The 20,458-nt window shown below is 36.1% G+C and overlaps 2 protein-coding genes and 1 long non-coding RNA gene across 4 annotated transcripts in view; 1 reads left to right on the forward strand and 2 right to left on the reverse strand.

The window, feature by feature from the left end:
- The window catches only part of LOC113081539 (probable palmitoyltransferase ZDHHC8), a 56,351-nt gene extending 49,737 nt beyond the window's left edge, over positions 1 to 6,614 (reverse strand). Inside the window, exon 1 of the mRNA XM_026253613.1 lies at positions 6,196 to 6,614. Within this exon, the coding sequence (XP_026109398.1) occupies positions 6,196 to 6,299 (104 nt within the window). The 5' untranslated portion in view covers positions 6,300 to 6,614. The remainder of the gene's footprint in view (positions 1 to 6,195) is intronic.
- A 1,897-nt stretch (positions 6,615 to 8,511) lies between these two features.
- Positions 8,512 to 16,007, forward strand: LOC113081537 (activating signal cointegrator 1 complex subunit 2-like). Of its 2 annotated transcripts, none has more exons than XM_026253611.1 (19): positions 8,512 to 8,594; positions 9,187 to 9,303; positions 9,431 to 9,589; positions 9,808 to 9,981; positions 10,525 to 10,654; positions 10,843 to 10,910; positions 11,008 to 11,121; positions 11,251 to 11,363; positions 11,477 to 11,548; positions 11,642 to 11,746; positions 11,844 to 11,912; positions 12,021 to 12,095; positions 12,517 to 12,742; positions 12,840 to 13,036; positions 13,129 to 13,248; positions 13,508 to 13,744; positions 14,074 to 14,158; positions 14,383 to 14,477; positions 15,026 to 16,007. In XM_026253611.1, the coding sequence occupies exons 2-19, from the start codon at positions 9,217 to 9,219 to the stop codon at positions 15,195 to 15,197; spliced, it is 2,298 nt and encodes a 765-aa protein (XP_026109396.1). In that variant the 5' UTR covers positions 8,512 to 8,594; positions 9,187 to 9,216; the 3' UTR covers positions 15,198 to 16,007. The 2 variants fall into 2 exon arrangements, with proteins under 2 accessions (XP_026109396.1, XP_026109397.1); XM_026253612.1 differs by having other exon boundaries at positions 11,029 to 11,121.
- Positions 15,539 to 20,458, reverse strand: LOC113081538 (uncharacterized). The gene is made up of 4 exons (XR_003282247.1): positions 20,401 to 20,458; positions 18,781 to 18,930; positions 18,576 to 18,678; positions 15,539 to 18,442 (listed from the first exon to the last, which is right to left on the reverse strand). It is a non-coding gene; the product is annotated as an uncharacterized LOC113081538 (long non-coding RNA).

Genomic DNA, 20,458 nt, shown 5'->3' on the forward strand with positions numbered 1-20,458 from the left:
ACTGAGGGAACTCAAGGGGCTGAAAAGTGACTCCTTGATGGCTTTATTGCTGCTGGACAGGTAAATCTTTATTTTTGTATTTTGATCATACATATTTTTTTGTTTATTTTTTCATGAAGCATGTGTCATTAGCACACGTAGCTGCATAATATAGCTAACATAACATTACTTAGCGAGCCGTAGTAGAGACGATAAATAATCTATAGGCTTAGCTCAAGATGATAGCTATAGCTTGGCTTTGGAAGGAGCCCAGAAGGGAGGGGGTGGAGTGAATGGAAATAATGAGCTGTCTTTAAAACAGTCGTGAGAGGTCTACAGACACTCGATTTTTATACTTTCTTTTTCAGAGTACTTACATTTTAATTATGTATTGATATATAAATAAAGTTTAAACACATTTGGAAAAAAAGTTTTTTATATATTTTTTACCTACCCTGCCTTTAATGAATCGCGATTTGTTTTGCATCTCAACCGATTTGAATCATCACATTTTGAATCGATTTTCAACCTGCTCGCAGTTAATCTTTTTTATATATAAAATAATGTTGTCCCAACACTTTTGTGTTCCTAAGAAAAGGAAATTGATGCCAAATCTTCTATGTGACTGTGGCTATCTCTATCCCCTACCCTTTAAACCACCTTCCTCATTTTCTTTGTTTCGCCCATCACTGTATCTCACTGCAGTTTCTAAATGGCACACGCTAATAAACGCCTGCTCTGTTTATGTCTCCGGCCTGATGGATTCATTATCGACAGATTTACAGGCAATTCATCAGCCAAATACTACTCTCTTCCTGACAGTTTGCTAAACAAAAGCAGTGTCTGTGTGTGTTATCAGACAGTTTAATTAATATAGCAAATTCCTCCTCTCATTCACATTTCCAACTCTCCATTAAACATTAAAACATTGAATTCAAAAGAAGAGTTATTATATTTTTGTGCACACATTCTTGTACAGCGTGCAGGAGCTTATCATGAAATCTAACAGAACAGCTAAAAATATTACAGGCCCTTTAACAAGAAAGCACAGGAGGGAATGAAAACAAATCTAAATGGAGATGAGCACTTCATTGACGGCCTTAAATTGAAACTACAGCCCATTATGTCACCATAATGTTTAGAAATATAGCAGACCACAAGACGTCTGCACACAGACTGCTGTTAATCCAATCTGTCCCCCTTAAGGGAACAAGAGAAAGAGGTTAGACAAATTAAAAAGGGGGACACTATCTGACAGTGCACACTGATATGCTTTCAGATAGGAAAAGTGAAACTGCTACACAAACCATTAAAAAATAAAAAGTTTCAAAAGGTGAAATTGTTCTTAATTTCAAGATGAATAAATGTGCAAATCACTATAAAGCTCAAATACAGAACATCATGCTCACAACGGTGGAATCCTATTTCCAAAAAATCTATCAGCACTGAAGAAAGACCTTTATGCGGCTCCTTCACAATTAATCTTTTGACTTACTGTTAAAAGCAGTTCTGGTCATAATTATAAATCGATTGACTTCAAAGGCTAATTTCCTTTTCATGCGTATGTGACATTTCTTAAGAGCACTTGAGCAGTTCATTCTCTATGAAAATGAGAGACTAAACTTGTTCAGTATGCTTGTTTACCTAACACATTTTCAGATATTAAATCTCAGGAAAAATGGATAATGTCTTAAAAAGTGGTAAAGCCAATAAGAAATGTCTTCTATGAATAAATGATTATTTTTGGACTACAAGTCGCACCTGAGTATAAGTCGCATCAGTCCAAAAATACGTCATGATGAGGAAAAAAAAGTCGCAATGGACTATAAGTTGCATTCATTTAGAACCGAGAACCAAGAGAAAACATGACCGTCTACAGCTGCGAGAGGGCGCTCTATGTTCTCAGTGTAAACTACAAGAGCACTGAGCAGCATAGAGCGCCCTCTGGCGGCTGTAGACGGTAATGTTTTCTCTTGGTTCATTTTTCTTGGTTCAAGTCAAATTAGTTTTGATAAATAAGCCGCACTTGACTATAAGTCGCAGGACCAGCCAAACTAAGAAAAAAAGTGTGACTTACAGTCCGGAAAATACAGTATATGGGAAGATCATAAAGACCATGTCTTCTCGCTCCACACCACTGTTCTCGACACAAATGCAGTGATGTAGTGAGGCCATATGGGAAAACCAACAGAGAACAACCTTGGTAAAATCTGTGTAAATGCCTGACAACATCCAGATCCCCCATCACTTCTCACATTCGGGAGAAAGTCATCACATGGCCTTTGTTGTCTTGAAGTTCTAATGACTGTTCTCTAGTCAGTGAACAAGCGTGGCCTCAGGTACTGACATTAGCTTTGATGCTGCACCTGAGTGCTGCTGTTTTATATACAGATGGCACTGAGGTTTTGGGGGTCTGATGCTGGACTCAGATCTAACTTCTCAATGGCTACCAGAGGAAACTGAAAACCAGTCGGTTTCCTATTATTTGCATAGGAAATTTAGCATGTAAAGGTCCAGTTTAAAGCCCAAGTTCACAGCAGTTTTGAACCGGCTTTGTAATGTTACAAGTGTTGATAGTTTAAAAGTAAATTAACAATGCACGTTATTTTTCTGTTACCTGCAGCATGTCTTTAACAAGTCTTTTAACAAGTCAACATGTCATTAAAGAAGACTTTTGACATGTCCAGGGCACTCGTGAAAATGGATAGTCTGATCAAGACCAGTTCATTATGGGTGCTGGAGTTATGCTTCTTTTTTCCCCGTCACAGGCTTTTTTCTCTAGTATCTAAAAGTAATTAAGTAAGTGGTGTAATAAAAGTCGCCTATTTTAGACACCACAAACGGGTAGGGGAATTATTCCCTAAATCTTACAATTGCCTACATATCTCCGAAATCAAATGAAAATGGGTATTGAACATGAAATACTTCTGGGACGATGATGTACTGTATAGCTTGCAAATAATGTTAGTTAATCTACAATTTTTAAACCGTATTTTGCCATATCCTTTATAATGATTACGCATGAGGTTATATGACCTCATGTTAATTATGAGACTAGAGTGCTGCAGCCGTGATGTCAAAACCCAGACGACTACTTTGGATTCCCTTGAGACTTTCCAATGGGGTTTTTAATGGAATTTTTCAATTAATTAATAAAATAAGCTCTGTGGTAAACAAAACTTGAGGATACTTGGCCATTCGGACTTAAAAATAAAAATTCACATTTTCAGCATGTGTGAATGTCATTTATTTTGAAGAGAAACATGTTCAAATATCATCAATTTAAATTTACCATGGAGCTTATTCTACTTAAAGTAGAGCCCGACCGATATGGATTTTTGGGGGCCGATGCCGATGCCGATATTAACTTGAAAAGAGCCGATTTATAAGCCGATATTTTGATTTTGAAAATAAACTGGATATTAGACCCATTTCCTATAAGCTGCACTTACATAACATTCAATGGCAAAATATCTGCCTGTTCTATGTATGTGGGCTGTATAAACCATTTTCCAGAAGGGATTTATGTAAAAAAAAGCCTTAGATTACGGTCTCAATCACTAAACAATTGCACATCAAAAGTATATATTTTTTAACGATCAAAAAACAGTCTGATTTTAAACATTTAACACTTTTACTTTCTTCCAGTTGAAGCTGATTTTAACAGTCTGTGTGTGTACTGTAAATAAATTATAATACTAAAGTTAAAGTTAAAGTATTTGCAGAAGTAGTCCCACACTTTTGCTGCTACATCATTCACCTTTTTCAGCCATCTGTAGGGCAGAAAGAGAGACATAGAAAGAATAAGCATGTGTATTAATAATATCACCATGTATCATTACTCATGTCATCATTAGAATTATAATAATAATAAACAGGGATCTCCTACATAGGCAAAAATGAGAAATATATATATATTTTTTTATTTGTCAAGCAATAGGTATTAACCTCCTTATATTTAACAATATTATTTCAACATTTTCCTGTTATGTCTGTAAAGCTGCTTTGAAACAATATGTAAGAAAAAAAAAGAAAAGAAAAAAGCGCTTGTTCAGCTCACATTTATTTACATGTCCCCTCTGATTTAATCATTTACTACCTACTACTACCTACTGTAGTTACTGTAACTACACTATATTTGCTCTCACAGACACAGACCCGTATATCTTCTCCTCTTCTCTTTGTGCAGTCTGAATCAAAATGGTTAACGTTAGTGCCATGAACACACCGCTGTCAATTTTGAGAAGAACCACCTTCAAACAAGTTAATAGCAAGCATTTAAGGGGCCTGCTAAAAAGGAAGCTATATTAGCGTTAGAGTAACATAACCAGCCTGAATTCACCAAATTGTTCCCTGGGCCTGAGGGTAGCCTCTTCTTCCTTGCTTCTCTCTTAATTCTCATCAGCAGGACTAGCGCTATCGCTCGCTTCTTACAACGGGACAGATACATGTTTGCTGCTGACCGAAAAGAGGAACAACAGACTATGAAAGAGCTCCCGCTAAAAGTTTTTAAAACTCCGCCTACGCCATAGCGCAGAGCAGGGCAAATCGCGTTGTATCTGAAGGGCAACGCTAAACCCAGCGGCCAAGCGCTGTGCATACCGCGTCCTGTGTGAAAGGCCCATTACGCGGTCATTATGTGGGAAACACACCGCAATAGAATAAGCACTAAACGCTAACTTTATAGTTCGACCTCTTATTAACGTTCGCGCTCTTCCACTGATAAACATGGTATTAGCTTTGTGGCTAATCTAATATAGCAATGCATTAACGGCTGTAAGTGATGTTACAGAATATTTAGAAGTGATAATGATAGGACCGTTAACTAGAACTACCACACCGTTTTTATATACAGTGTATGAACTAAATCTACAATCATTTCACATGACGAACGACAGACTCACCTGGGTGGCTTGGCTGATCGCTTTCTTCTTTGTGGATTTCTGGCGCTGTTGCAACTCTGGAGCTGCAGACCGCCCTCTGGTGGGCAAACTATGCAACACTCATAACATGAGTGAAGAATATGAGACTGTTTCTCATGTTTCATCGGCCGTTATAAACGCCGATGCCGATTTAAATGCAATTAGCTCATATCGGCCGATAATATCGGCCGGCCGATATATCGGTCGGGCTCTAACTTAAAGTAAAAAAACACTATTACAAAAACCTATAAAGAAATCTCAAGGGAACTCATGGCTTTTGATGTCACAGTTGCAGCACTTTAAACTAAATATTTGTAATTATGAAAAAAAAAATTTCATACTGCATTACTATTCAAATTGAAAAAGGAAGAACAAAAAAGGTATAAAAATGGTAACAAATAATAGAAAAACAAAAAAAAAGCTTAGAAGAAATTGTGAACCATCCAGTTGTGAGCCATGATTTAAAAATAAATAAATAATCGTGACAGCTCAATCTGCAAGAATCTCATTCTACAAAACAAACTAAGAGTGGGTTTATGCCTGCAAGATTATCAAATAAAAATGGTGTACTCTGGACTGTGATCTGAAAGAGAATAATTAAAACACAAGTGATCCAAAACACTGAGTCTATGCTGATTCTTCAAACAACTGCTAGAGTAAATCAAAGCCCGTCACTATCTTCTCTATCACACTCACTGCTTGATGAACGCCTCAACGTTAAAGCAATTACCTGGCCATCAATACTCTTAAAAAGATCACTTAATGTTGATCTTTGGTAATGACTTTAGCCTTGCATAATAAGAGTAAGCTTTTGAAGCAAGGATCAATGCACTCTGCACACCGAAGCCATCTAAGAAATCATATGCATACGTTCAGTTATATAAAGTTTGCCAAAACTAATCACCTTGAAAGCACAATCTGTGCAATGAAAGAAGAGAACAGAACTGTCTACAAGCTTCTAATAGGCAGCATATGCTGACAGTCCATATAAAATAATATTGTGTAGCACAAGAATTTTACGAAAATCTGACTTTTCTGCTCAACTCAAATCTCAGCAGAAATGACCAGTTATCATTTAGCATTTTAAGACCCCGACCAAAAATGTACACTTTTAATGCACATCAGCTGCCTACAGGTTTAAATGGAGAAATCAAAGAAATGGCTCAAGGCGTTTAGTCAAATCACAGGCCTTGTGTGGCCATTTAACTGTCATGAAACTTATTCAGTTGAACAGCTCACAATCACTCCCAGCGTTTCACCAAATAGCGCGTGAATGAAATCGCCGCAAACTTACGTGAAAACGAAGAATAAAGTAGTGGATCCCACCAGAAGAGTGGCGGCAGTGGACACCGGGATGTATCTGGTGGGTTTAAATCTTTTTCCAACGCTGTTGGGCATTCTGTAAATCCCACATTCCTCGTTTATTTAATCCCTGTCGATAGATGCGCGCAAAGACGAACACAAACCCTGCACCGTTCAGCGCGAACCGGCTAAACGCTTATTCGCTCCCGTCACATAAATCGTGATTCTCGAATCCGCGATCGGGACTACGAGGCTGAAAATCCCACCCAGCTCAATTCAGCCCACTGCTGAGGTCACTGCAATGCTTGAAAGGTGGAGCCTCCGCAACGCAAATAGAGAAAGCGGCACACGCGCGCTCCATCAGTGGGGCCTGTGCGTGTCTTGAGGTTTGCAAGCGGCAGAAAGAGACTTGGGCTTTTTGCAATGAAGCAATAACACTCGGGGTGGTGTTGAGACAGGAACACCCACACACACCTCTTCTTACTAAAAGAGAATCGTGATGGAAACCTATGAAACCTACCTTGTTTAAAATCACATAGGTAGAATATTAAAACATAGATTTCATATTTGGAAGATTAAGTTTGGAGTGTCCACTGCTGCACAACCAGCGTTTCTCATTCTCAGTTGGTTTGTGATGTGATATATGGGCATCGTCTGACCTCTGGTGGCAGATTTGGAGAATTATAATTAAAGGGGGGGTGAAATGCTCGTTTTCACTCAATATCCTGTTAATCTTGAGTACCTATAGAGTAGTACTGCATCCTTCATAATTCCAAAAAGTCTTTAGTTTTATTATATTCATAAGAGAAAGATAGTCTGTACCGATTTTTCCCGGAAAAACACGACCGGCTGGAGGCGTGACGTGTGGGCGGAGCTAAAGAATCACAAGCGCCAGTAGGCTTTTGCTTGAGAGCGTTTGGAAGCTGTGACATTACCCTGAGGACAAAACCAACCAAAACAAACCATGGCTAACAGTCAGATTCAGCGTATATTTATGATCCAGAATCACATCCAGAGGCTGAAATTTAACAAGAGCAGCATCAGCAACGACGTCTCTATGTGGTATGTACTGAAACTGTATATATTTGCTTAGCGGTTTTGGAAAATGACTAAGTTCCACTTTGTCGTCTTTTTTTTTTTTTTTAAGCTGTACATGTGGAAAGTGCAGTTTGATGACAACATTGCATGTTGTTTACTTGATGTGCTTATGCGCCGATAGCTAAGTTAACAACACAGAGATATTTGAAGCAGTTTTACTCACCACATGCGGTTCCAACACACGATCGTGACCCTTTTTCGTTGGGACTGCATTATCCTTAAGAAAAAAACAATATGCAAATCCGGCGTCAAACTGGGCCTTGTTTGTAAAACAAGCATCTTTAAAATGCAGGGGAACAAACACAAACACTTGCACAACTCCGTTGATGCTCTGTAAAAATAAACTCCATCCACTGGTCCCTTAATGCTGTTTCTCTTGTGGTAATCTGTGCAGGGGTGTCTTGCCCTGGCAACCAAAAACACACTCCTTTTGTGACATTTCGCGACTCTCTCGCTGATCAGTGAACGTTTGTTGTGATCTCAGTGCTCTGCTATACAGGAGCGCATGCTCTTCCGGCAGACGTGCGCTTAGGACCCATATAAGGAAATTCCGCTCCATCTAACGTCACACAGAGCCATACTCGAAAAAAACTTTCCAAAACTTGTGACAAACCGGAAGGAGTATTTTTGGAACAGAAATACTCCTTCAAAAGTACAACTTAATTTTTGAAACTTTGTCCTTGTTCAGCATGGGAATCCAACTCTTTAACAGTGTAAAAAACTCAGTATGCATGAAATAGCATTGCCCCCCCCCCCCCCCCCCCCTTTAATTTCTTACAAACATTTTTGCACTTGTGGTGTAATTATTCACCTGACCAGAATGTGCACTGTTGCTCTTGTAATATTTTTTATCTTTATTTTGCACGATAACTAATGAAAATAAGAATTTATATATGCAGCAGTACTGGGACGAATACAGCAAGGTTACAGTTATCCTTCCTATTGAACAAATATAAACATTTTTTATGTAAAGTATGCATCTCTAAAACCTTTTGAGGTTGTTTGATATGAACGGTATTATAAAGTTAAAACTAATGACAATACTTCTATTTTGTGGCAATGTACTGATCCTGACTATTTCTAAAGATTGCGTCTCCATCATTCAACGATGCAAATGTAGGCTCACTGGAAGCTAGAACGCGATCGGAAAATATTTAGAAATTAATTAAAATAAAGTAATTTTAAAGACTTTTATTTTGAAATGACGTCGAGAACACCGGATATACACGCAGATAGATGTGTGATGCCTTGAGCTGGAGCTGTTAAATATCTTTTGAAAGATTCGGTGAAGAGGTACTTTATTTTTTATTTTTTTTGGCTTATAATAAATGTTATTTTTATTTCGTGTTGTTAAGATAAACAATGGCATTTGTTATTTAAACGCATTAAAGCGTAACTTTTTCTTAGTTTCCACCTCATTGTGGTTTTCTGGCTCATTGTCAGTTAGAGTCAACAAAATTGTGCTGTTTTATTGATGTCTGCCTTTTACTAAAATCATTTGCGGATGATGAAAACTGTTGTTGGTTGTCGTGTTGTGTTTAATAAAGATGTTGAGCTCTTTGAACCGGGCAGCATTAGAGAGCAAGTCAGTCATTTTACAGATAGACAGCAACATATGTAACGAGTCTAAAATCAAATACAGAAAATCTATGTTAAATGTAACATGCTGCGAGGAAAATCTCCACCATGACAAAATATATCCACTGTGTTGTCAACCTCACTACTAAGTCTGTCAGTGTGGCCGACAATAAATCTGTCAATCAAAATAGTAACAGTACGACTAAGCATAAACCAGAACTAATAACTTCTCGCAAACCACCATTTAATTATGATTTTCACACAATGCAGACAAATAAAATGATTCAGTATTGGCCATCTTCCTCAGGGCAAGTCTGTTCCTACCTGGGCAGGTGAAATGGCGTGTGCAAAAGTGCCTTTAGATGAACTGCATGTGACGGAGCCCTTTGGACCACAAGGCAAAGAACGCACCCTACCAGCACTGGTGAGCAAATATTTTCCTTCATGTCTTTTTCCTTAACAATAAACAAGAGTACACCTGATCAGTCGCTTTAGTCCAGTACTTCTATGATCTATGTGAATGATGATGCCACCCTAATGTCTCCCATCAGCACCCTGACCGTAAAGAAGAGAGATGTTTCTTAGCTTATAAACCTCCACCTGAGGATAGCACACCTGCGCTGGTGGAGGAGTTTCTGGAGCATGCTCAGTTCATCTCCGAGGATCTGGAGTGGCTGCTGGCTTTACCTCATGACAAGTTCTGGGTTCAGGTTAGACCCTCTAAAATAAAAAATAAAAAATAGTTGTTTATGGAGATTTGAGTAAAATGAAGTTATACTTATCTTGACAAAAAAAAATTAATAATAATAATAATAATAATGACGATACAGTACACAAAATTATGTTGTTTTTGACCCTTACATTATATAATATCACATGTGGCCAGGCAGTTGTCATATAATTTCTTTTTTATTCTTTCTCCATTTAGGTGGTATTTGATGAGTCATTACAGAGGTGTTTGGACTCTTATTTGAGACACGCTCCACGTGGTTTGGATCCGTCAGGTCTCTCATCCAGTCCAGCTGTGGCTGACATGCAGAGGAACATTCATCGCTTTGTGTTCATGGTCTTCCTCAGGATGGCTACACACAAAGAGTCTAAGGTAAATATAAACACCTTAACTCTGATAAACTCTTTTTTTAAAATAAATAATATTGTTTAGCTAATATTAATATAAGCTTTATTATTTGTTTAAGATTCATATAATTGTACACTGTGGGTTTGAACGGGCTATAAATCCTACAGTAGATACTGTTCAAACGTTTATGGTCAGTAAGATCTTTCATGTTTTTTAAGGAAGTCTAGTTTACTCACCAAGACTTAAAATATATGAATAGATTTTAAAATGTAATTTATTCCTCTAATGGCAAAGCAGCCATGAAGGATAAAAAGCTCAAAAGGACAGCTTTTATTTCAAATATAAATCTTCTGTAACATAAATAATCTTTACTGTCACTTTTGATCAATTTAATTCATCCTTGCTGAATGTAAGCGTTCATTCTTTTCAAAGAATAGTTTTACTGACCCCAAACATTTGAAAAGTAGTGTAAATGTGTTCTGGCGGTTTTGTATGAAATTACATTATGATTACAATATATTTGGTATTCAGTGGGATTCAAAATCGATTTATTAATTTTTTCCTCAGGAGAACTTCATAACCCCTGCAGTGTTTGCAGAGATTATTTACAACAACTACCTATTTGACATTCCCAAAATTCTGGATCTGTGTGTGCTGTTTGGAAAAGGAAATTCCCAACTGCTACATAAAATGATCGGTACACAAAATCTGATAGTATTATAGCACACACACACACACACACTTATTTATTTATTTACTATATATATATATATATATATATATATATATATAAAATTAGCAAAAATACATAAATATAGTTTTTTAAAAACCTAAAAATGGTTTCCATATTAAAAACTAAAATTTCATTCTTTACACTTTTTCCAGAGAACATTTTTACTCAGCAGCCCAGTTATTATGGAGACCTTGATGAGACTATACCTTCAATCATCCAGGTAGTTCATGTCATCATGAGATGTATCTAAATGCTTTGATTCTTCAAATTGTTCTGAACTTCCAGAAAATGTGTGTGTGTGTGTCTGTACATTTTAGGTGTTTGATATGATATTACAGAAGTGTGGTATTCAGCCAGAGAACACAGGAAACAGTCAACCCCTCAAACTGAATGCAAACAAATGCCTAACTGCCATGTCCATGCCTGAGGAGGTAACTAAAACAAAGCTTTAAGCATTTTTACAAATACAGAGACACCTACTGACCCTACCTTTAATTCACACTGTGTCCTTAAAGGCAGACATTATATGCTTATGTTTATAAATGTATTATGTCTTGTAGGAGCTTGCAGACTTGGTTTTGTACATGTGTGATACTTGCACTACTATCCAGTCTTTCCTGGACACCTTCCCTGAGGCTTGTTCTACCTTCAAACAACACAACTTTCTTAACAGGTGACAAATGCATCCACACCATCCAAACTATGATTCACACAGCGTCCTCAAGGGCTGAATTTCATATTTTACTGATACAAAATCAATGAATGGAGCGTCTCAATGTACTGTAGATTATCGTCATTCTATGAGATGGCAGTTCCAGACCTGGAGAAAGCAGTGAAGAAAAGAAATTTCAATAGAAGGTTAGAATGGCAAACTTTACGCATGTGTTCTCTTACAATCAACACATTTTTTTGTGAATTCAGATTGGTTAGACTAGATGCAATCTGTCTCAGTTTACAGGAGGACATGTGGAGACGGATATCTTATTCAAGAAAGAAAATGGTAGAGATTGCTCACCTGTTGCTCCAACATACGTGTTTACAGCCCATACTCGAGGGGTGAGGAAAAAATACATGCTTTAAACCACATTAAACAAGCAAAGATGGAAAATGAATACCAGATATCTTTGATCTTAAGTTTCATTGATTTTCACAGCTCTGAAAACATGGTATCCTACGTAGAAGATCTTCTGCAGGACTTCACAGCTTTCCTTCAAGAGAAAAGGTAAATTATGCAGACATTTCTCAGCAAGGTCATGGTTGTATATGTAATCTATAACAGCCAGTGTCTAAATTGCATTCTCCTTGCACTGTTCGTCTCTTTATCTCTCAGATTCCTGGCAGATTATGACGAACAGTTCCCAATAGCGGATGACATCAGTCTCCTTCAGCAGGCCTTCCCACATCTGTATCCTTTACTTTGGTCTAGTGGAACACTGTATGAGGATTTCAAAAGGAATAAAAGGGCTAGCATTCTGCCATCTTTCAAGCTTCTACTAGAGAAGATGACTTCAGTTAATCAAGAAATAACCTGTCCTAATTTCTGATTGTTTTCCTACACGCTTCATAATTACGGGTGCTCATTTATTCTAATACCAATATCCGATACCTACCATGTATGTACAAAGTTCATTTCATTAACGTTGTCATGAAAATACACTGGCTGCAGAACATTATGCTGTTAATCACTACAAATTTAGGCTGTTGTGCATGAGAGAACCGTAAAGAACATTCTGCCTTTATCTTTAAATATCAGAATAATGCCTCTTTTCAAAAAATGTCAAGCTCCTCTTTATGATTTTCTGCTATTCTCCTTGATGTCCACTCAGAGACGACACCAGGACGTCTTACCTGTTGCAGGGTGTAGAGTCTTCTTGGGAGTTTGTGGGGAAAAAGAGAAGCTTCCCCTCATCAGCCAATCACAGCACAGGAGCCAAGAGCAAGTCTGACAGAGATTTAGCACTTTCCCAAAAGGACGGAGTAGGAGTGTTGGAAGACAGAGAGGAGTTGAGAGGAGCAGAAGCTATGACTGACATTCCCCGTAAGGGTGACAACGTGAGTTCATTAGCTGCTAAAAATAGCTACAAAAGTGTTAAAAATCTGGTTCAAAATAAAGGTCATTTTGTGACCCTCTTAATTTCGGGGTCTGCAGGGGGCAGTGTGCACATTGAGTGCTGGAGAACTGGAGTCTCTGCTGTCCAATATCCGTGACCTGCTTCCAGACTTGGGAGAGGGATTCATACTGGCATGTTTGGAGGAGTACGGCTACAATTCTGAACTTGTCATCAACAACATTCTGGAAGATAAGCTGTCTCCTTCCCTTGACAAAATGGACAGGGCAATGGCAAGGTAAAGTCCAACTGAAGTGACTTTTATGCTAGGATTTATGGTTCAGTTCAGGTCCACTTCATTGTTGCTAATGGACTAATGTTACCCTGTAGGCCTGTGAAGAATGAGCTTCCAGCAGTTTTGAGCACCAGATCAAATGTGTTTGACGATGACGAGTTTGACGTGTTCAACCGTGACCGACTAGACATGAGTCGCATTTGGAAAGGCCGGAGGTGATCGCAAGTTAAAATCCCACTTAGAAAGCATTACCATATCCTGCCCTGCAGTACATTACTCTAATTTTAGTCTGATTAGTCAAACAAGCTGCTAAATATTCATGCTCATCCACTTGGTCAAAAGAAAATAGTCTTTGACAAGTACAGCGTAAACTGACATCAGAGAACCACATGAAAATGGGCTTGTGAAATATTCAGATGAAGCTGTAAAAGATGATTTGTGTCAGCTAGAGATTAATATCTCTGTGTATTTCAGACAGGGGGAGAGTGTGTGTGCCACGCTCAATGACAAGCAGCACATAGAAGAGCAGAGAGCACGATATCAAGCCTACCAGACAGTGGTGGATGAGATTCCCATAACGAATGACCCCTCTGGAGACCGTGATAATGCTTTTGGGATGGAAGATTATGAGGATGAATATGATGACACATATGATATCAATCAAATAGGAGCCAATGATTTAGATGAAGAAGATGAACTATTGAACCGCAGGTATGAGTTGTGATAAATGTATAGAAATTTGCATCTCAATCCAATGAAGCTTATCAGTATGGGTTTTCAAATTTTTTTTTTTAGAGAAACGGGAAAAGCATTGCAATGCAAATAATTAATTAATTTATATCACTTATTTATTTATTAATTTTTTACTGTTAATTCAATTACAACCAAAATCCCCTAAAAAACCTTGAAAGTTTAGTGTTTGAAAATTAAGAATCATAGAAGTAACAAATATTAGTATTTTTTATAGTAGTAATAACGATTATTATTGCAATCATATTGATATATACGTCTTAGTTAACATTTAAGTATTTTTCCTTTAGGCCGTTTACTACTCCGCAAGTTCTCAGAACAGGCAAACAGGCTCGGGAGAATTACGAAAACGAGGATGAGGAGGAAGAGGACAAGGTTTGAATGAATCACTTTCTCTTTTTGTTTTAAATTCATTTTGGTCCCATACGCAGGTCTTTTGTTCTATCATAGATCATATGGCGCTTTCAGCATCTGCCTTTTCTCTTTTTCTCTGTCCTTGTTAATAGAAATTAGATGTATTTTAAACAAATTACAATTTCAGTTTCTTTGATTATGCACATTTCCGTTTATTTATGATGATCTTGTGTTATTTCGATCAGAATGAGGCTGTGAAAAAGGATCACTTCATCCAGGACCCAGCAGTCCTCAGAGAGAGAGCCGAGGCCAGGAGAGCTGCTATGCAAAGCAGGAAAGGGTAAATTTGAGAACATCATGACTGGAATATAGGGATGTAACGATGCACCCCGAACTGGTTAAAAAAACATTTAAAATATGTGATGATTCAAGTTGGTAGAGATGCTAAATGATTCGTGATGCAGTTGGTGGCAGGGGTTTATATGATGAACTACAGCTATATCAGCTTGTAATAGAGCAAATAAATATCTTTATCATGTTCTTATGTGAAGAGATTTATTTTATTTCTATTATTCATTTGATTTCAAATTTCAATTTAGTTTTAGCATAATATATTTCAATTCCTCAAGGAAATATGCAGCATTTTGTCTGAGAAATAATAAAAAGATACTTTTATAATTTATAAAATCTCATTTTATTCAAAAACATGTGAGAAAATCGTATCATGAAACCAGAATCGTGAATCGTATCACATTGTGAGTTGAGTGAATCGTTACAACCCTACTGAAATGTAGTTACATTGCACATGCACTGGTTATTATCTAACTAACCTAAAAGCATGGATCAGTCAGTCATTAATTGATTTTACTTGTTTTTTTTTCCTGATAGCTACAGACCACCACCAGCAAGTAATGTGGTAGGTGGCCCAAAGGGACAAGGCCAGTCACAGGAGATCATTTTGGACCGTCGCAGAAAAGAAGCAAATAAGAACAGAGGAGCCAATCACAATCGCAGAATGATGGCTGACAGGAAGAGGAACAAGGGCATGATCCCTTCCTAAGACATTTACATTAACAACAGCACACTGCACATTCTTGAAAAGCTAGAAGCAGAAATGGCACCTGAAGTTTAATGTAGCTCATCACTTATAAAAGCTTGATATGCATTGAAATTACACTCTGGTTTATTACATAGACCTATTATTCTTCCAGTTTGAAAAATAGTTTTTTTGCTGTTGTTTTTCTAAAATTTGAATCAACAGGCTGAGTTTGAAGCGCTTAGTAAAATGTATAGGGATGTGTGTCTAAGGGATCAAGATATATATATATTTTTTATGTTCTTTTTGCTTGATTCAACAATGTATGACAAGAAAATTGTGTGTTTGAAGGCAGAGTCGTCATGTCTTTTGCCCTGTTACACATGAGTTTATTGAACAGAGAAGAGGTACAAACAGTTATTGCACTGTTAAGTTAAATTCAATAAATAAATAAAGGAACATCAGGTTTGAGAATGTAGCATCTAAAATAAATTGAAGAACAAATCCTACAAAAGATATGGTACATTACCCTATTGAAGCAAAAATGCAGCTCATAAGTTCCTGTTCCAGTTCATTAAAGATTCAGAAAGCAATTAAGACTTAAGCTCAGAGCAGTCTTTTGAGAAATCTCCCCGTTTGAGGTTGCACAGACTGGATACACAGTCTGATTTCTACATGAGTCATATTGTGCCAAAGGCTGCCATTTATTTTTCACATAGACTTTGAATAGACAATGTTCTCTTGCCATGTGGAGTAACATATTTCTGCTTACTAAGATACATTCAAAGCATTTTTGTAATAAAAAGCATATTTAATTATGGGTTTGAAATAAAACAAACCATAGGAAGATAAAACATGAGTAAATACTGTTCCCAAGACTGTCTCTCTCTGTTGTTCATCTTTGTGTGAGTGTTTAGTGTTATTTGACGAAATGGTTGTCTACCTGTCTGGCAGATGCCCTCCTGAGATCAGCTCATGTATCATGACTGAAGCGTGATAGCCAGGGTTGGGGAAATTCCTCAGATTTGGCATAAGCATTGATTGTGATTTCATTTAATGAGATTCCTATATTCTGTCATTAAGTACATTTACATGCAAAGTTAAAATCAAGCTACAGCAGGGTTTTGCATAAATGTGACCATGGACCACAAAAGCAGTCTTCAGTGTAAATTTTTCAAGATTAAGGTTTATACATCATATGAAAGCCGATATACAAATATTTGAAAATCTGGAATCTGAGGGTGCAAAGAAATCAAAATACTGAGAAAATTTCCTTTAAATCTGTCCAAATGAAGTTATTAGCAATGCATGTTACTAATCAAAAATTAATTTTTTATATATATACGCTAGGAAATTAACAAACTATCTTAATGGAACATGATCTTTACTCAATATTCTAATGATTTTTGGCATAAAAGACACATACAATGTTTTTTTGGCTATTGCTAAAAATATACCCCAGTGACTTAAGATTGCTTTTGTGGTTGAGGGTCACAAATGAGCTACAGTCTTCATCTATCCATTCTAGTATCAAACAATACAGAATTTAACATTAAAAGGAGAATATAACTTTTGGGGGGATTACAAGGCGTACTGTAGCTGAGCTACAATTGGTTTTTCTTACAAGACTCATTCTCATCAGGACAGCAATTATTTGAAAACCAATTATCATGTCTATTTTAATATATTTTAAAATATAGATTTTTCACGTGATGTCTTTGAGGGCAAAGCTGAATTTTTAGTAGCCATTACTTTACATTACTTGTCCTTCAGAAATGCATAAAATTATGTAAACTGTGATACATTTTTTGAGGATTCTTTTATGAATATAACGTTTAATAGGGCTGTATTTATATGAAATAGAAAACATTTTGGAAACTTCTGAATGTTTTTATTGTTTTTGATCAATATACTGCATCTTTGCTGAATAAAAATATTAATTTCTTATTAAACTGACCCTAAATTTTTGAATGGTAGTGTAGATTCAGTAGTCCAACTACGCAAAAACCTGACTGGCATGATTTCAGACTAAAGCATTTACATGACATTTCAAAAGAGAATTCAATACTAAAATGAAAAGAAACTGCACTTCTAAAATGCATGTAAATTATCCTTAAAAGCGATGATAATAACAAATAATAGTAAAAGTCGCTCTCTGTGCAGCGAGCAGGCATGGGGCATCCTTGCAGCTCCTTGTATGGAATACTGATGCTCGCATGTATCTTTCACTTTACTGGGTAGTTTAGAGTAACAGAACTGAATAACTTAATTAACATTTTCAACTAATTGGTGCTAGTGTTAGAGTTGGAGGTTTAGCTGTCAAGGTAAAACACTGTCGTAACTTACAATAGCACTACTACACTACAGAGCCCCAAACTTGACATGCATTAGAAAGAAAAAAAAGATACAGTAGTGATTAACTTAAGATAATTTTAGCCCATGTTTAAAGTTATACCTAATTATTAGGTAAATTCTGTATGTTAAGGTAAATTGTGGCCGTTGTACTAAATTGTTCACTCATTTTTGCTTAGTTGAATCATGGCCAAAATCTGACTAAAATGAAAGATGAAACAATGCAACAGTTTAAATAAAACTAGAGAATTAATTAATAAATCATGGACACGGTATTTGTGGCTTCATACCACACAACCATTCCAGAAAGAAGCGTAACGATAATGTTTCTGCTCAAAGGTCTTACCAGAAACATTTTGTATGTTCTCAAAAGAGGTCAAGATCAAATCTTCAAGGTTTTTGTTTTTGGTGAAAAATGTTGAGTTATATTCTACAAGACAGATTTCGTATGAAGTGCCTGAATAACATGTCTTATATTTTCTTAAATAGTTTTATCCTAACTTCATGCCTACCCTTGTTTAAACAAAAATTTGAGACTTGTACGGTTCTTCCTTAATTTGAAGACATCTTAAAAATATTACTTTTGTTTTTTTGCTGTGCATATGACTTCATAATCCGTGTATTCGTGGATTGTTGAGCCGGTTCAGCAAACATAACTAAAGTAGTCAACTGTGTGCAAAACAACTGATCCCATGTAGAAGGACCTACCTTCAAAAAAATTCTCAAGTGGTTTGACCCAAGATCAGGAACTCAAGGTTTATAGTCTTTGAAGAGGTCAAAAAATCATTACCATGGAGGTATTCTGACCTTACAGTACAGAGGAGGGGTTTAGTTGCCATGAGAAGTCTGAATCAGAAGAGTCGATCCAATTGCACAAATTCTGAGAATCCTTTCTGGTACAGCTCAATAAAAATTATCTGGGAGGAACAGAACAAGAGCGGTTTAGTTCAGTTTGAATTTGGCAACTAATGGTGAAGCCGGCAAAGTGTTGATTGACTGTGCATGGAGCAAAAATATGTAGATGAGTAACTAAAAATATGGTCTTCTCACCAAGCACGCTACGTTTGCAGAGAGGACAGGTCTGCTGGAGGAGAAGCCAGGGATCCACGCAATCTCTATGGAATTCATGGAGGCACGGTAACACCCTCAAACACTAAAACACACCCAAGAGGAGCAGTGATTAAACTGTCTCTCTTTATGAAAGATTAATAACTCTACCGAGCAAAAGCATAAGAATGTGCAGAGGATCTGTCACCTGGTTGTTGTTGTACTGCTCCAGACAAACTGCACAACTGTCTGTCTCCACCGGTTGAGTTTGTGTTGGGTCATATCTCACTTTGGGTTGCCGGTATATTCTCGTCTTCAGTGCTGATAATCTCCTTAAAATATCTTGCTTTAGATTTGACTGTAAGACAAATATATTTATGTTATAAACTATGTACAGTGTATAGACTGCCACTCAAAAGTTTGGGGTCAGTAAGAGCTTGACTCTTCTGCTCATCAAGACTGCATTTATTTGATAAAAAAAACAGTAAAAACGGTATTATTGTGAAATATTACAACAATTTAAAATAACTTATTTAAAAAAAACATACAGTACAGACCAAAAGTTAGGAAACTTTACTATTTTTAATGTTTTTGAAAGAAGTTTCTTCTGCTCATCAAGACTGTATTTATTTAATATTAAATATTAAAAATGTAATATTGTGATATATTATTACGATTTAAAATAATTGTTTTTAAATTTATTATACTTAAAATTATCATTTATTTCTGTGATGCAAAGCTGAATTTTTAGGATCATCACATGATCCTTTAGAAATCATTCTAATATGATGATTCATTATCAAAGTTGGAAACAGTTCTGCTGCTTAATATTTTTTCAGAACATGTGATACTTTTTTAGGATACTTTGATGAATAAAAAGTAAAAAAAAAAAAAAAAAAAAAAAAAAAGATGCTATGCTTTTCAAATATAAATATTTTGTAATTACAATATACACTGCTGGTCAGTAATTTGGGGTCAGTAATTTTTTTCTTAAATTTTTTTAATAAAATCAATACTTTTATTCAGCAAGGATGTGTTAAATTGATAGTAAAGAAAATATATTATCAGAATATATATTTTTAGAAATTATTTAGAATAATTTTTTTTAATAAATGCAGTTCTTTTTAACCTTTTATTCATCAAATATATTAGACAGCAGAACTGTTTCCAACACTTATAATAAATCAGAATATTAGAATGATTTCTAAATGATCATGTGATAGACTGGATGTTACATGTGACACTGAAGGCTGGAGTAATGATGCTGAAAATTCAGCTTTGCATCACAGAAATAAATTATTTTTAATAGAAAACTATTATTTTAAGTTGTAATAATATTTCACAATATAACTGTTTTTTCTGTATTTTTGATCAAATAAATGCAGGCTTGATGAGCAGAAGAAACTTCTTTCAAAAACATTAAAAATAGTAATGTTTCCAAACTTTTGGTCTGTACTGTATATATATATATAAGTTAAATTTTTTCATGTGATGGGAAAGCTGAATTTTCAGCAGCCATTACTCCAGTTTTCAGTGCCACACAATATATAATGTGCAGTGATTTTATTTTTATTTTTTTTTTCGCAGAAAATTCAAATCTAGAAAATTTTTGTAGCATTACAAATGTCTTTAATGTCATTTTCCAATTTACTGCTTCCTTCTTAAATAAAACTTTTTTAAAAATCTTACTAACCCACAACTTTTGAACGGTAATGTTATGTTTTTGACGGGATCTCCTTCCAGTCTCCAGTTAACATGGCTACTTTCTTCAATCACATTAGTGACATGAACTTTCAAAAATGTTTCCAACTTCAAAAGCAGTGTTCACCTCCAACTCATCATTAAACTGGTTGTCCTGATACTGCCAGCGTGCATGAACTATGACC

This window comes from Carassius auratus, unplaced genomic scaffold, assembly GCF_003368295.1.
Source record: "Carassius auratus strain Wakin unplaced genomic scaffold, ASM336829v1 scaf_tig00034585, whole genome shotgun sequence".
Classification (NCBI taxonomy): domain Eukaryota; kingdom Metazoa; phylum Chordata; class Actinopteri; order Cypriniformes; family Cyprinidae; genus Carassius; species Carassius auratus.